Source organism: Curcuma longa, chromosome 11 (genome assembly GCF_044706935.1).
Source record: "Curcuma longa cultivar G26 ecotype Majalengka, Jawa Barat chromosome 11, ITB_CL_G26_1.1, whole genome shotgun sequence".
NCBI classification, from domain to species: domain Eukaryota; kingdom Viridiplantae; phylum Streptophyta; class Magnoliopsida; order Zingiberales; family Zingiberaceae; genus Curcuma; species Curcuma longa.
In genome coordinates this window covers 13,597,653-13,613,638 of record NC_133871.1, presented here as the reverse complement: position 1 = coordinate 13,613,638, position 15,986 = coordinate 13,597,653, and the positions used below count along the sequence as shown (strand labels likewise).

General features: G+C 38.7%; 2 protein-coding genes across 2 annotated transcripts; both read right to left on the bottom strand.

Moving 5' to 3' along the window:
- Positions 1–56: 56 nt before the first annotated feature.
- Positions 57–3,045, bottom strand: LOC141838755 (FT-interacting protein 1-like). Its single transcript, XM_074726320.1, has one exon. The coding sequence runs from the start codon at positions 2,635–2,637 to the stop codon at positions 253–255; it is 2,385 nt and encodes a 794-aa protein (XP_074582421.1). The 5' UTR covers positions 2,638–3,045; the 3' UTR covers positions 57–252.
- Positions 3,046–3,892: 847 nt separating this feature from the next.
- On the bottom strand, positions 3,893–15,407 carry LOC141841799 (uncharacterized). The gene is made up of 18 exons (XM_074729990.1): positions 15,358–15,407; positions 15,124–15,220; positions 14,949–15,002; positions 14,822–14,862; positions 13,553–13,586; positions 10,362–10,452; positions 9,826–9,917; positions 9,023–9,094; positions 8,644–8,726; positions 6,846–6,972; positions 6,646–6,735; positions 5,966–6,031; positions 5,299–5,390; positions 5,026–5,088; positions 4,868–4,934; positions 4,553–4,641; positions 4,262–4,388; positions 3,893–3,969 (listed from the first exon to the last, which is right to left on the bottom strand). Exons 1-18 carry the CDS (start codon positions 15,405–15,407, stop codon positions 3,916–3,918), a joined length of 1,389 nt encoding a protein of 462 aa, XP_074586091.1. The 3' UTR covers positions 3,893–3,915.
- Positions 15,408–15,986: the final 579 nt, after the last annotated feature.

Here is a 15,986-nt window from a genome sequence, read left to right as displayed (position 1 = left end):
TTGAACTCCATGACCTCTATTTCCCTTGTTATTTATCCAAGCATTTTCACAATATTAGATCAACTTCTCAATCCTTACAATCACTCTGGTCTCTGGGAAATAAAATGAAATATATATATATATATATCAAACAGCAAGCAAAATCAGTCTAAATGCTGTGATTGCATGCATCAGCTCTGCAAAAACAAGAAGATTTTGATGAAATACAAGATGCGCAATTTCTCAAGACATGGAGCTGTAGATCGGTTTCTCTCAGAGCATGCTGTCGATTCGGGAAGGCAGCCTCTTGAAGAAATTGCTCGGCGCCGACGGCAGCTTGCTCCTAAATCTCGGGTGGCGCAGCGCGTAGAATCCGGCGAGCAGCGCCACCACCTGGAACGGCGTCATGTAGAGCGCCAGCGCCGCCACCAAGCAGAACACCACGAACAGCGCGGTGGCCCGCGGATCTCTCCAGCTGAGAAGCGATTGCAACCTCTCCCCCTGAGTCGCCACGTCGCCCACCACCGTCTGTATCCTTCCGGCCACGCTCCGCAGCCGGTCGTAGCGCATCCGCACCACGTCGTGAGGCTTCGATGTCGGGAACGTGTCGAACTCCTCGTCCAGCTCGTCCGGGTGGATGGCCTCCGCCCACGACAGTTTCGCGTCCATGTGCGCCGGGTGCCGCGGCCGCCACCGGAAGTTCCACACCCCGATCAAAAACATGTACAAGAACACGGTGGGGAGGATCAGCTCCGGGTAGCATATCAATATCACAAAGAGGACGTGGACGAGCAGAGTGGTCACCGGATTCCGCCACCGCCGCACCTCCTCCAGCCAGCGGAACACTCCGATGGTCCCCGACAGCAGAGACATGATCCGGAAGAAGTTGGCCTTGCTCCGCCGCATGCTCCACATGTGCGAGTCCACGTCCAGCATGTACTCCACCGCCTCCTTCCTCAGCGGCGGTTCCGCTCGGCCCAGCCGCGCCGCCACGATGCTCATCGCCTGGTAGCGCAGGCTATCCACCTGCGTTATCGTGAACGGGTGTATGTAGTGCATCTTCGGCAGCAGAGGATGCATGTAGAGATAGATGACGCCGACGATGGAGAGGCAAGTGAAGCGCACGGCGAGGTGGAGCTCTCCCATCTTCTTCACCCCCGACGGCTGCAGCACCACTAGAGGGTGCGTGTGCGTGTAGATCCGATCCATCTCCAGCGTCGACAGCCGAATCCTCACTTTCCCAATCCTCGTATCTTTTGCCGTCGCCGGCGCCGGCTTCTCCCCGACGTGGCAGTTGTCGAACACGGCGAAGGTGATTACGGTGCAGGGGTCGTAGACTTCCCACGTGTACTGCTCGTTCCACTTTGGGCTGAAGCTGTCGATGACCGTCCTGGTGCGGACCCATTTCTGGCTGTACTTGGCGACGCAGTAGGCGTCGGTGGTTCTCCGGCCGTCCTTTGACTTCATCGGAGCTAGTCCTTGCGCGCTGAGGATGCCCACCTCCAGAACGCCGACGGGCTGCTTCCAAAGCTGACGCGCCGTCGGCCGGGTGTCGCTGATGTACATCGTGCTCTCGTCCATGACGTGGTAGGCGCCTTCGAGGCAGACGCGGAGGTGCACTCTGCTCGAGAACTTGAGCTCCTTCCTCGTCTCGCCGCCCTCCAGCACCGCCAGCCCGAACCGCTCCATGTTGAACCACCGGGAGTGCACCGGCCGGTGGTCGAGTCTCCGCTCGAACAACGTCATCGGGAGCACAAGCCGGCCGAGGAGATCGTCCTTGGTGGCGCTCACCCGGTCCTCGACGGTGAGCACCAGGTGCTCCTCGAACGGCTCCGCCGCCACGAACACCAAGTCCTCGTTCCACGTCGGATTGGTGGTCTTGGCGGCGCAGACTTTAGTCTTCAGCACCTGGTTGCCCACCTGCGCTTTGATGAAGGCCTCCGGCTGGCGGCCCTTCTCGCTGGGGATCACGTCCTGCGCCTCGATGACGTTGACACGGAGGTACCAGAGCTTGGGGGACACGTAGACCTTGGAGCGGATGTTGACGACGCCCTCCCCCTGCACCGACGACGCGTCGGAGTGCCACGCCTCCGGGAACGCCTCGTCGGCCTGCGTCCCCATCCACACCGCCACCATCACCTCTCCCCTCACCTTGGACTCCCCGCGCTGATCCTCCAGCCGATACCACTGCGGAGCCAGCGGGCTGTCGGGCGGCACGCGCGTCGGGACCTCGTTGAGGTCGAACACCACCCGGCCGATGATGTCGTCGCGGCCGACCATCTCGCGGTCGCGGACGAAGACCTCGAGGGAGGTGGACTGGACGTGGTCCTTGGAGAAGGCGAAGACGTGGTTCCACTCCGGGTTGGTGCGCTTGTCGAAGTGGCGGGTGGTGCCCTTGTAGTTTCCGAGCTTGACCTCGACGTAGGGATCGAGGCTGCCGGTGACGGGGTTGGGGGGAAGATCCTTGGCCTTCACCACGCGCGCGTACAGGTAGTACACCTGCTCGACGAGGTCGTAGGTGCTGGTGAGCCTGTCGCCGGTCACCATCCCGAACCAGCCGCTGCTCCGGTGGTGCGGCCACCTCTCGCCCAGGTTCGGGCTCGTGTCCTTCAACTTGTATTCGTCGCCGCGCCCCGGTTGGTTTTGCTGGTTCGCCATGGATTAGCTCTACTCTGCTCTGCTCTACTATGCTCCACTATATCAGCTTGTTTCACTTTCACAGAAGAATCTCGACTGCTATTTGGAACAGTAAGAACATCGAATGCTTGCTCACTTTAATGATCATTTCGTCAAGGCATCGAATCGGATTCAATACCGAGATGTGCAGTTCTTCTTCTACCGCAACACCGTCTTCAATTCATCAAGAACAAACTCAAAGAAATCTTCACCTTGGCAAGCAAATCTTAAACTTGCAAATTCGCCTCGTTGCTTCGTCGATATTGTAGCAGAGACCACCGTCTTCTAGTGTGTTTCTTAATTCGTTACAGGTCGCGCAGGGATGAAGACGCCTACTTTCATGGAGCAACTAATCTCCGCCAAGATGAGAGTTAATGTGTCGAAGAAGGAAGGGCTCGATCTTTTCTTTATTTAAAAGAAGGAAGAAAGTGGAGGAATAAAGGAAAAAATGATCATTGTTGTGCTCTGGTAGATTTGTTTCTCAATTGACTTCAAAGGCTTCTATTGTGCTTCTAGCCAGATCGATTATTCCATACACACTTCCTCAAAGAATTGATTCTTAAATACACAATTCAAAAGCTTTACCCACTTTTCTTCGAGCTTTATTCTGTATGCTTGAATTAAATACTGAAAAGGCTCTTTAACCACTGTAATTTCGTAGCAGCTACAAGGACCTGGATTACTAAACTGTTATTATAGATAGTTAGCGTAATGCTCAAACTCTAATCAGCTAAGCATCACGATTGACATCATCATTTCAGCTTGAACACAATTGATGAGAAACTTGTATTAGTAACCAGTGTTATATGACATATTTGTACTTTACAATTGTATTCTTCTAGTAAAAGTTTCTTTTTGAATCATTAACATTTTTTCATTTTTTTAGCTCACCATCCTTTAAGTACCCACTGAAAATGCAGAGCTCTGTGATAACAGACACAGTGATAACATCATCTAATCACTTTTCTGGAGGAAAAATCCAAATTTTATGCTCTGCACAAAGTGAATGTTTGCTTTAATTATTCGTTCATTTGGAGAATTGATTCTCCCATATCACTCTAGATGGAATATCAGTTTGGTGCAAAATGGTTCCCCCAATTTCTGAAGGTTATAGACATCAGAAAAACCTGGTGGGGTGTTCACTTGCTATGTGCAGACCAGGGAGAGCGTCGCCAATTCGTAAGTTTCATTTGGTTTATAATCTTCACTTTTTTAACTGCCATATTCAAATGTATTACCACCTTCAGATATTAGTAGCATTTAATCACCATTGTCAACCTTATGCTTCTGAGAGATCACCATTAAAGACGATTCCTGAGATGAAAAACAACACACATTAAAAAACACTTTAGTCAATTATGCTAAGGACACAAAAGTGAGCAAGTCAGGATGTGGTTATTCTCTCTTGGAGAATGTTTTGAGTGAATGGCATTCTTGTAGTCACTTGGAATAAAGCAAGTTAAGCAATATCGACTAGATTCTTGAGATAAAAAATAACATAAACAAGAAATCAATTATGATTTCCATTTTTGTTCTCACTCTACTGCTGACACAAAAGTGGGTAAGTTTTGAATAACATGGGTCTGTTTGTTTTGAGTGTATTTACCTTAGTCCCAGCAATTATGGTATCATTACGGGGATGAACTGTACAAACTAGTATGTTTTCTGATACAGGAATATATTTGTTTTCTGGATCTCTACTGCATTCCGGAGAATTGCTCCTTGATTCCGGACTAGCAATAAAAAGAAAAATACAAATAAGAACTTGTCAGCATTACATGCCTTTTCCAAAATCAGATTACATGCAAGTGAAAATTGGTAAGGCATTTTAGAGTTCATCTTCATTTTATGAACTGATCTCTTAAGAATACATAAATAAATAAACAATAGAGCTCACTTGAAGTCCACATGGCATGCTGAGTGTTTGCCAGGAAAGAAGTCAAGTAGATACAATCCTTTTTCTGCTACAGACCCAACTGCATATGTCTGAAGACAAGATAATTGTTATGGACAATTCTAAGCACGTCATATAATTAATTAATCAATTGACAGATTGCACAAGCAAGACAACTATTTATTCTCCATGATTTTAATCAACCAACAACGCACAAATGATGTTTTTAATCAACTCCTAACAATGAGTTGCATGGGATTGGAGCAGTACATCTCGTGTAATTGGTTTTAGATTCAATGTAATAATGAGAAGACACACCGAGAATGTTGAAAACCAAGAGGGTCTTCTCATAATTGAGTTTGTTGATATTATATCTGTTCCATCCCTGCTTGAATGATCGAAATATCAGAATGTCATAGAAGGGAGAAACACAAAGAAAACCTCCAAATTGCATGGGCACAAGTTTATGAACTTACAACACAACAGGTGGGCAGTGCACATGTGTCACAACAAGATCGCGAAGATCCAGAACCCCAGACCTGTAAGAAACCACACAATATATTAGAAAATTCAAGCCTTGCATATAACAGCTTGATTGCACTATCTGTAACCAACCAAAGAATTTGTCCAGATAAATCACTCAACAAAAAAAAGGGCCTTTTCCTTCTGTGTAACACAGAAAACAAGGGAAGACGTTGCAAATTCCAAAAGCTGAACAAAATGCTGCTATTTAAACCAATGTGAATTACCAGCCATCAACCAGATGGAAAGCTAACTGACTGGAACAAGATGGATTGATGCTGATGCTGTGGATTTCTTTTGGAACAATATCTGTTTGTGCCTGAAAGTTAACAAAATAATGTTTCACTCTGAATACATTTAAAACTGGATGCACGGGTTGAATTAAACTGAAGGATTCAACATGATGCAATATGTTGAAAAATAGTTAGATGGAAAATAAACATCAGAGAGATACTCTGGACCCAATGCAAGTTTCCAACTTTGGAAACAATAGAGAACTCTTAACATTTGCATCAAACTGAAGTAGTTGGAATTTAGAACAAGTTTATGACAATTTTACACGCGAAATTATAATAACATAAAAAGAGAACATTCCTGTCACATTGCATATAGGCTGTGTACTGACCTGAAGTCCAGAAAAACTTGGGACGTACAATTCCAGGAAGTGGCAACTCTTATATTATCTGATCGATGTTTGTATGGGTCCATTAAATTATTAGATAAATCAAATCAGATTTCAAATGAATTAAAGAGTTGTGCACAGTCATATGTCTTCCACATATGACAAGTTTACAAATAATATTTCAATTCGCAATGGTAACATCAATATCCAAAATTGTTGGAATAATAGCTATTAAATAGAACAGATGAGCATAAATCATTTTGTTATTGTACCTTCAAAGATGGGATTTTCTCCAGCTCAGCTGATAACTTTATGGATATTGAAGGGTAATGAGACCTCTGGAAAAGGTTGCGTAAGATAATATTATGATGATATAGAGAAACTGGGAAACAAACACTCGTCTAGAAATATAAATGAGTCCCACTTGAAAAACCATGAATTTCTATTGTTTGCATATTTTCTTTACTATTAATAACCAACATTTCATAGTGCAAAAAAGTTATATATGAGTTTTCCAAGCAGGAAACATTCTTCAAATATTTCGATAAATTGCAGACAATTTTCACTTAAACCACTAGGGACCTATTTACCAAAGGGGTGGTTGGGGTTAGAAAACTTGATAGCATCAACCATTGGTGGTTATCAATTAATCGGTACTATCTTCAGCCATATTTGACATCAGAACATTTGTGTCAGAACATTTTTTTGGATATAGAACCATTTGGATATGTTTGAAAAGTTTGATTTGTTGATTGAATGAAGAGGATATTTTTGGAAAGAAAGATTTATGAATATATAAACAGGAGTGTGTTAGAGATGCTATAATGTAAAAATTATTTTTGGCAGATAAGTTACATTCCCATTTTAACTGTGGAGAACAAACATTCAATATTAACAAGGAACTGATGACGACTTGATTCATAGAAGAGATTTCTATATATTTGCTTCTCACCTGATTGCGACTTTGAAAAGCATGCGATGACTGTCCTCCGCGAATATCCCAAGAGTGAATAAATCCACATTTGTCTGCCCCAAATACAACCTAAATATAGAAGGATTTACTCATCAAGAAATTAGAAATAACAAAACAGAACCACAAGAAGAAAAATAGAATAATCTAGGGCAAACTACAGTTGCATTTATGATATAAACCTGATCTTGGTATAGTGCAATGCTATTAAGTTCTCTTCGTGAATTCGTTGTAAGAGTGAGGCATGGACTAATGGACAACCGTGTATCCCAAACATAAATGTTGCCATCTAAACCAGAAGCAAACAACCTATAAGAGGAAATTTATAAAGCAAAATAATCACACCAATAATCAACAATAGTGAAGCTATTAATAATGTTAATTCTATTAAAAACACAAAAAAGAAATTTGTCTTAGCTTCATTGGAAATATATGATTTATACTAGCAAGATTTGAACACTAGGGCTCCTACTTTGATATGATGTCGGCTATTAATAATGTTAATTCTATTAAAAACACAAAAAGAAATTTAGCTCAACTTAATTGAAAATAGATGATTCATACTAGCAAGATTTGAGCACAAGGGCTCCTACTTTGGTATGATGTTAGAGCAAGGCAAAACCTCAATCCATCTTAAAGTGACTAACCACTCGGGAAGATTCCAAGGATGTCAGCACTTGGTCATGTGGGACTAGAAGATGGAGCATCATTAATGCCAATGAATGTAAGTATCCTCAATAAGAAAAGAGGAGATCTTGGAATTGAAAGAGGTTAGATGAAATATCCCCAAACTCCAAGAAGTTACATAATTCATTCGATTAAATAATACAAATGACTCAAATGTTTTCAGTATCGTATTAAAGGTATAGAAACACTTCTCGGTGTTAGTAAATGTACATCCTCAAACAAGTTGAAAGCATGGTGTTCGAATTAATACTTTAGTCTCGGTTAGTTATAACAAGTTGAAAGCTGAACTTATAAGTACATTTTTTTCCTAGTTGAGCTTAGTAAAAGCTTGAGCTCACTTAAAGCTAGGACATAAGCAAGGAATTTTAATAACAAGCTTGAAAAAAAAATTGATCTCAGTAAATCAAACAACAAATTGAGTTTATCTATTTTTTGACAAGCAAGCTTGAATAAAACAAGCTCAGGTTGGCTCCTTTATAACCCTACCCTCCTCTATGCTGTCTTTCCCTCATCTCCACAATTGTTTTTCCCCATCATCACATTATCACTCTCATCTCATTCTGTTAGAGTTAGGGGTGGCAAAGATGATACAACCTATTTACATGGCACAGCCCAATCTTCAAATTTGTGTGTTTGGACACAAGTCAGAGTGTTAGTGTTAGATGGGTCGAGTGATCAAAAAATAAACTAGACCTGTTCAGGTTTCATAAATGGAGCCGCTATAAATATAGGTTGTGTGACATAATTCAACTTTATGTCTAACCTATTTGACTAAATGGCTTACATCAGGATGACACATTTAGAATCGTTTTGTATTCATTTGATAACTATTAACATATAATAAACAAGTTGTATTCAGTTAGAAGTAAACATGTCTCAGGTCAAGCCAATGAGACATGGCAGATTTATCATCCATTGACAATGACTTGTGACTCCTCATTAGTGTGTTGTCAACCTCTCCCTCTGTCTGCATTTTCGTTGTCTTCAGTAAGTTTCTTATCAATCTTATTTTCCTAGTTTGTGCAATAAATTAAACTTTGATCGATATCTAGGCTTTGCTTGAGGGAGAATGTTTAGAAATAAAGGTTTGGACCACATGGGGTATTATGTCATCAGGAATTGTGTAGGATAATATAGATATAATGTTCTCTCTTATAATGAATATGATCGACATATTCCTTTTAACTCATGGGAATGGTAAAAATGGGAATATAATGCACAAATGCTATGAAACCAATGTATTCTCAATTGACCTCCTATCAAGTAAATTTCAGTTTTTACTAGCTACGTAACCTTGACTTGTTATCGGAAGCAAATAATACATCAGATAATCCATTCTGGAGCTCACTAGTGTGATCATTCTGGCTGCATAGTACCTATTTTTTTAATCAAAAAAAAAAAGGATTAGAGTGGACAAGGCAATGAGCTAAGATTTAGATTATTAGAGTATAACGATGACTTGCAGCAACACTTTCAAATATCTTGCTGTTTTTGAGATAACATCAGTGAAAATTTTCACAGATTAAAAAAATCAAAGGCATTTGTCTTCCGAAAACTCTTGTATATGGATCATTTTAACCAGATTGAAATTTTGAAGTTAAACTGTGAAATATCAAACACTTTCAAACATACATATTAGGTAAAACATTAGCTACATATCCAGAGGACTTACTTGTCCTTGTGTTGAGGAATGAAAGATATTGTAAAGACCAACGTGATCGCTTTGTCTAGAAGAAAAAGCTACCTAAAGAAGAAAAACAAATAGTTAGCACAAGCAACCATAAAAATGCACTAAGAAGCATGCTAAACCATTAGCCATTGAAGTAACAGCAGTTAGTTTATTTCTATTAATCATATATTACTGTGTGACTGCTAGTCAAATATCAATGCTGAAAAAGGATCCAGAGTCTACTCGTATAGAAAAAGGACTGGGGAAGACCTTTGCCTCACATCTGTAGATAGGCATATTTAGGTGAAAATATTTGATCAGCAGTACACAAAGAAGCAACTTATCATGACAAACGGTTTACCCTATAAAGTATAGAACTGGAAAGAAAGAAAGTACAAAAACAAGCTAGCCTACATCATAGATGAGCAGTAGACAAACCCACAAAAACCTTTTCATATGAGTATATTATGCATGATCACTCCATCGTCACTTATATATTGAATGAAAATTCATCAGGTCATATTCAAAGGAACATTAAACATGTATACATAATCTCCAGCAAGGCAAAAGACTTTCTTGAGCAACAAAAAGAAACAGTTGTTCAATTAATTGTTAGTACTGAGGCACAAGCAACTAAGATATGCTAGTGTCATTTTGCTCACGTTTGTCAGACTTAACTATAACTCACATGGAACTGACAATTATGGATCAAAACATGGAAATATATAATAGAACATTTTATAAATGTTAGTCACTTTAGGAATGGCGTTAGTCGCAGTTCCATTGGGAATAAATAACAAACAAACCTCATCTTGATTAGTTGGATTCCACCGAACAGAATCTAATGGTTTGCTATTGGAAATATGGATAAATTCTTTTGTCCCATTCACCAATTGACCTTAGCAAAAGACAAAGCAGATTATGTTCAGCCTAATCTGCAAATAATAGTTGAGAGAAGCAATATAAAAAGATATTAGTTCCCATCAATGTCTGGCTGAACCACGCTTGATTTCATTGAGGGAATAGAAAAACATAAGAACTTTAGCTAAATGGAAGATAAATAATATGCAATCATCTTTTAGGTATTAAATTACATGAAACACATATCACTATTTATTAAACAATTAGTAGCTAGTTCTGTTTCCTTTTCTGCTTCATCAAAGAGAAATTTTTAAATCCTTCTAGGCTGTCATAGCAGATGAGAATAATCTTGGATTTGTTAAATGGGTTCCTTTTAATATGAAATGTGTGCACAAGTAACAAACTTACTCATAAAATACTCTATAAGGAAATAAACATACTCTTATACTATATTATTTCATGATATGCAATAGAAACTTACTGGATTTTGGACCGTATATTTCACAGTATAATCTTTCGAACTCATGTACAATCAAACATCCTGCTTTTGTTATCGAGGCAAGATAAATTCCCTACAAAATGGAAGCCAATTGATGCAATGATAATGCTTTCATTACATAATAACAATGAAGGCTTGCATTGCATGAACTAATTAAATAGTTATCACATATATACTGCAAAAATCTGCCAACCATGTATGACAATTTGATTGTTAAAAACAAATAAACATAAATCAAACAATAGTACCAAATTCTATTAGTTTTCTGTAAAATACTAAAATTTATACTAGTTAAAAATGGTACGAATAGCATAAGAATTGTAAGTAATCCTACCAAGTACTATCCCATGCCAGCATTAACCATATTGTTTTACTCCATATTTGCCTTGAGCATGATTGTATTCTTCAATAACCTCCATATTTAGATATTACAATTGGGCAGAACTAAGGTATAAAATCTGAAACCGTGCCAAAGTTTCAATTATTGATTAACGGTATCGTGTCGATGTGGTATTTACTAACTTTCAAATATAAGTATATATCAATTACAAAAACTCATTTCCATTAATATTTAAGAGCAATAGTTGAATAGTCAGATAGATAAATTTATGGCTTAATAGATTTTGAAAATTTTTAAAGGATATTTTGATGATCTTAAATTTTGAAAAAATATATATTTTTTAAAACTAATCATGAACTTTTGCTTATAGAGTTATCACCATCAAGTATTTAAATTGTATGTCCCATATTATCTTTTGGTTTCGATAAACAAATTACATATTTTTCAACTTTCCTTTCTAATAGTTTCTTCTTTTTGGTTAAAAAAATAAACTATTTGTTTCCTTTGTAGGAATAGATACTCACCGACTAATTGAAAAATGACTATCATGTACAAGATGTGTATTCTACATCTGAAAAGTAGAATTGTGTCAAATTTATGTTAATCTAAATTAATGCTTCCATTAATGATAACATTGTTGTTACAGGCTGACAATTGTCAAAATGAGATCAAAATCTTTATATATAATATTTTTATCTAAAAGTGAAAAAAATCAAAATAATTCTTTTTTCCTTTAGTCGTTGTTCTATTGAACATTGTTACCTATTCATTTAGTCATTTTTTTAACAAGACACAAACATTAACATCTATTTAATTTGTTTTGAAGCACTTTTCTCATGTAACATTTTTCTCAAACTTCATTAATGATAACTTCAAAAGCTAAAATGTCTAAATAAAGTTATGTTATTTAATTTAATTAGGCCAAAAAAAAAAAACCTTCACTAACTCGTTGCATTTACATGTAGATCAAACACTCATTCGTTCACTATAGTTACACCTAGGAATAATTAAAAAGATTATCCAAAATTTAAATCATAAACACAACATCTCACAATTTGGGAGTGACACTATTCCCCAAATTTCACTATAGAAAAACATCAAGAACAAAAAACAAAGAGAGATGGTTGGAAATGAAGAGAAAAACTTAGGACTACAAAGGTGAAAGGATAGAGGAAAAAATCACCTACTTCTTGCATGCTAAATTCCAAATCCTCAAGCACATGCCATACAATTGCAAATTATAACTTATATAACTCAAATTATAGATCTTAAAAAAATAATGATAATTAAAATATGAATAATTGTACATATATATAAATATAGTTAAATTATAATGGCAATAATGAAAGAGCACCGTTCTTTTATCTCATCATCAAAGGTACCCCTCTTTTTGATTTGTCATCAAAAGAGTTTCCATTTTATACTTTTTGACAAGTATACCCTCTAATCCCCCCTTGGTTTGTATACCCTTACCCACTCGCTCAAATAAAACTAGATTGGTGCTCTTCCAACCTACATCTCTACCAAACTAGAAGCCATCCACCCAAATTACTAGATCCCTTTAATTCAATTAAACTAGTGCATTTTTCATTTCCTTGTAAATGTGACTTGCTCTCCCTGTAAATCCTGCTTTGTCTTCCTGTCGTTGACAAACTTCTATCTTTTCTTATCTTATCTACACTTTCGTTCTTCTCTAAATGTTTCTGTTTTCATTTCTTTTCTATTGCCCTATAAACTTGAATAAATTACAAAATAAGTAGATCCTAACCCTTACTAAAATAATGTTTTTTTTTACTTCTTTAGGACAATGTCAAATCTGCTACGTGGGCCTATGCTTGATATAAATTGGGAATAAAACTATAGAACAACTCCAGAGGGTTCAGAAAACACAGAGGAGTACTTGTGATAAAATTTGATCATTTTAGATCCATATAGCAATTTTGACAAGACTGTCATATTATACCCCTCTAGAAGGTTCAGAACAGAGTAGTGCATGTTTACCAGTTTGGATCTATATAGCACTTTTGCACAAAAGTATTACATGGACCAAAAATGTTCAAAATTGGAAAAGAATGCATATAACTACTTTTTATGATCCAGGAATCCAAGGGAATGGTTGTTTGTGAAGTTAAACCATTTTGAAACCATGTGACATTTTCACCCAAAGCTGCCACATGAATCTAAAATGTTTATAATTGGAAAAAAGACTATAACAACTCTATAGGATTAAAAGAATACAAAGGAGTGTTTATTTGTGAAATTATGCTAGTTCAGGTCCATGTAGTATTTTGAACAAATGCTTACAATTGGAAAGGAAAGGCATATAACAATTTCAAAGGATTTAGGGAACATAGAGGAGTGTTGGTTTGTAGAATTAGATGAGTCTATGTAACAATTTTGTTCAAAACTGCTATATAAATCTAAAATGTTCAAAAAAAATTAAAAAAAGAAGGCATAATGACTCCAGAAGGAAGGTTCAAGGAACACAGAGTGCTTGTTTGTGAAATTATACTGGTGCATATGATATTTTTGTCATAGATAGTCATTCCTACAAGGATAACTATCTATGCCACCAACCAAATGGCTCCAACCCCAATGCATGGGATGACAACCACTTGCTACCATAGCAATTCCATTGGCATCACAGTTCATTCATCTATGTGGATCGTCACAATTCAAATCCAAAGAAAATAAGCAAAAAGATAGACACACAAGAAAAAGGATCTAAACAATAAAAGTGAGTTGCCTAAAGATGATTCTGAATTTAGTACGCGGAGAATAATTATTTATGATAATTGAAGTAATATAAAGTTTTCAGAATGCCAATAACAACCTCGGTGTCAAATTCCAGTCCTGAAATCCCCTGCCTGTAAAAGCAACATGGACAAGTCAATACTCTCCTCCATAATAATCAAGGTATCTATACTTCCCCGTTAAAATTGATGCAAAGCAAAAAAAAGTAATGTAATTCAGGAACCAAATCAATATATCACTAGCATTGGTAAAACTAGAGTGTGTGCGTCATTGACAAGAAAATTGCACTTTTATATGAGGAACACAAGTAAGTTGATTTTAATTTTCAGTAAAAAGCATCAACTTAATTAGGAAGATTGATCACACTATCGTATATTATCGAACTTTTAGCTAATGTTTAGAAGTTAGAACCCTTGGTCATATAGTGAGACAGTTTGGTCACCTTAAGAATCAGACTGTCTTTCCTTTCATCATTTGTTTTTATGTAGGAAAGGACTTCTTGATATTTCCTAAAGAATTAAGGAGTTCAGTATATTTGATTCAAACCACCAAAAAGGCTCATGCCAAAACTTCCTCAAAATTGTCCCCTCTATTCAGACAATTTAAAATTAGCCAATGTCACTTCCTTGAATATGCAACCAGATCAGTTTCTGGAAAATCATGCACTAGTAGAAATTGTGATGTGCATGCTCAAAGACAGACTCAAGATGATACCGGTTCCCATTTTAACATTTTAAAGGACAACATAGTGCAGCGTTCTTGAAAATGTTAATGTATTTGAAGGGTAATGTTAAAATGATCTCATAAAGGGTAAATAGTCATATGTGATAGTCCACAAGGTTAAGAAATGCTCTGACGCATGACATTTATAACACGCCCCTCCCTTTGAAATAGAAGCTTAGCACTTAGCATGCGAGCCTGAATATGAAAATCATGTTATTCTGAAATTAACCAGTTTGCCATCTCAGGTTTCTGAGAAGTTTGGATCAAAGAAAACTTCTACAACAAGCATGAAAGCTTTTTGGAGCTATCTGTGAAATTATATTTGTTAAAGAAACAGAAAGATTGCTACTTCACAAGAATAATGCAGAGTAGTCAATTACCTCATCCAACACAATCTATCTTAGATTATGTTTTTCAACCTTGCAGATAATTAAACCAGTGATTAGCGCAGTCTATATTCCACACATTACTGAAACATGGCATCATAACAATCATTTTGCAAGCAACCACATTTCAAGAAACATAATTTCAGTAGATGAAATAAAAGGCTGGTCCATTATGGTCCAAGTTGAGCAACAAAAAGGGATGTTAACCAAAATGGAAGAAAGAGTTAATAATAATAGACCTTGAAAAGGCATCATCAGCAGGATCGTCCACCAATGCCATCTGGGAAAATACAATCTCATTGGTAATATACATGAACTGACCAAAAGCTTGTTCCAGGTGGAAAAAGAATAGCCAGGTGTACTTACAGCAGAGGCACATTCGTTGGGCTCGAAGATATAATTATGCTCGAAAACTTTAAGCTACGTAAGAAATGCAGAAGAGTGGATACTCGGAAATTAGATTCGGCTGAAAAATAATAGATTCGAGGAAGAAAATATCTTTATCAGAACACAAAACTTCGCGATAAGCAGGCGGCATTACCTGTTCTAACGAATCATGAAAAAGTATAGAAGCATCGCGCCGATAACTGAGAGGCATCCTTCCTTTTATCTCCGTTATCATACGCGTCCATCTTCGCCTTCAAGAATCAAAAGAATCAAGTCCCAGTCAAAACGACTTGAAAGAAGCGCGATTACATGGACTACAAAAGAAAATTGCGCAAGTACGTAGCCCAATAGAGGGGATCGTCGGAGAAAGATGAGAACACGCGAGTACCTGAACCGAGCCTCAGGAAGCCGCGTACCGGGGCCGAAGTACTTTTCCATGGAGGCGGAGGAGGGAGGAGACGGCGTTGCGATCGACTTGAAATCGAAGGTACCGGAGGACGGTAGGGCTTCCCGCCCAAATAAGAGCGCTGATCGCCGTCTCCATGCTAGCAATTTTCCGTTTTACCCCTTACAGTTTGGCCGGTAGGTTTGTTTGTTTTTAAAAAATAAATAGAGTATTTTGCATGTTTATCCCTCGCCTCCGTGCCACGCGACCGTCTGCTGCGCCGACCGGGACAACTCGGAGAAGAAGCTGCTCGAGAGCCGTCGAGCGGAGGAGGTGGAGATGTACGACATAGAAACGCGTGCCGGCGTCGTCTCGCTCCGACAGGCACCGTCGTCGCCCTCCATTTCGATGGGTGGAGACTGAGGCGGCGGCGCTTCGCTGGGAAAGGAGGGGGGACAATGGAATTTATGGAGCAAAAAAACCTACTCCGCCGCCCGCACTCATGAATGGCACTATTTCATTGGCTACAACGCCGGCCGCACAGATCTTCTTCCATTCTCTAATTCGGTACGAAAATTTAGCCTTCAGTAAACGCTGAATGAGTGATATGGATTTGAAGTTTCGTTCCAATC

What these genes read in the sequence shown, in the direction of transcription:
- LOC141838755 (XM_074726320.1), bottom strand. Translation starts at nt 2,637, where the DNA reads ATGGCGAACCAGCAAAACCAACCGGGGCGCGGCGACGAATACAAGTTG.
- LOC141841799 (XM_074729990.1), bottom strand. Translation starts at nt 15,407, where the DNA reads ATGGAAAAGTACTTCGGCCCCGGTACGCGGCTTCCTGAGGCTCGGTTC. An exon ending in TTCATGATTCGTTAGAACAG is followed by an intron (nt 15,003 to 15,123) that starts GTAATGCCGCCT and finishes TTTCTTACGTAG; the next exon opens with CTTAAAGTTTTCGAGCATAA. An exon ending in GCATGCCATGTGGACTTCAA is followed by an intron (nt 4,389 to 4,552) that starts GTGAGCTCTATT and finishes TTTTATTGCTAG; the next exon opens with TCCGGAATCAAGGAGCAATT.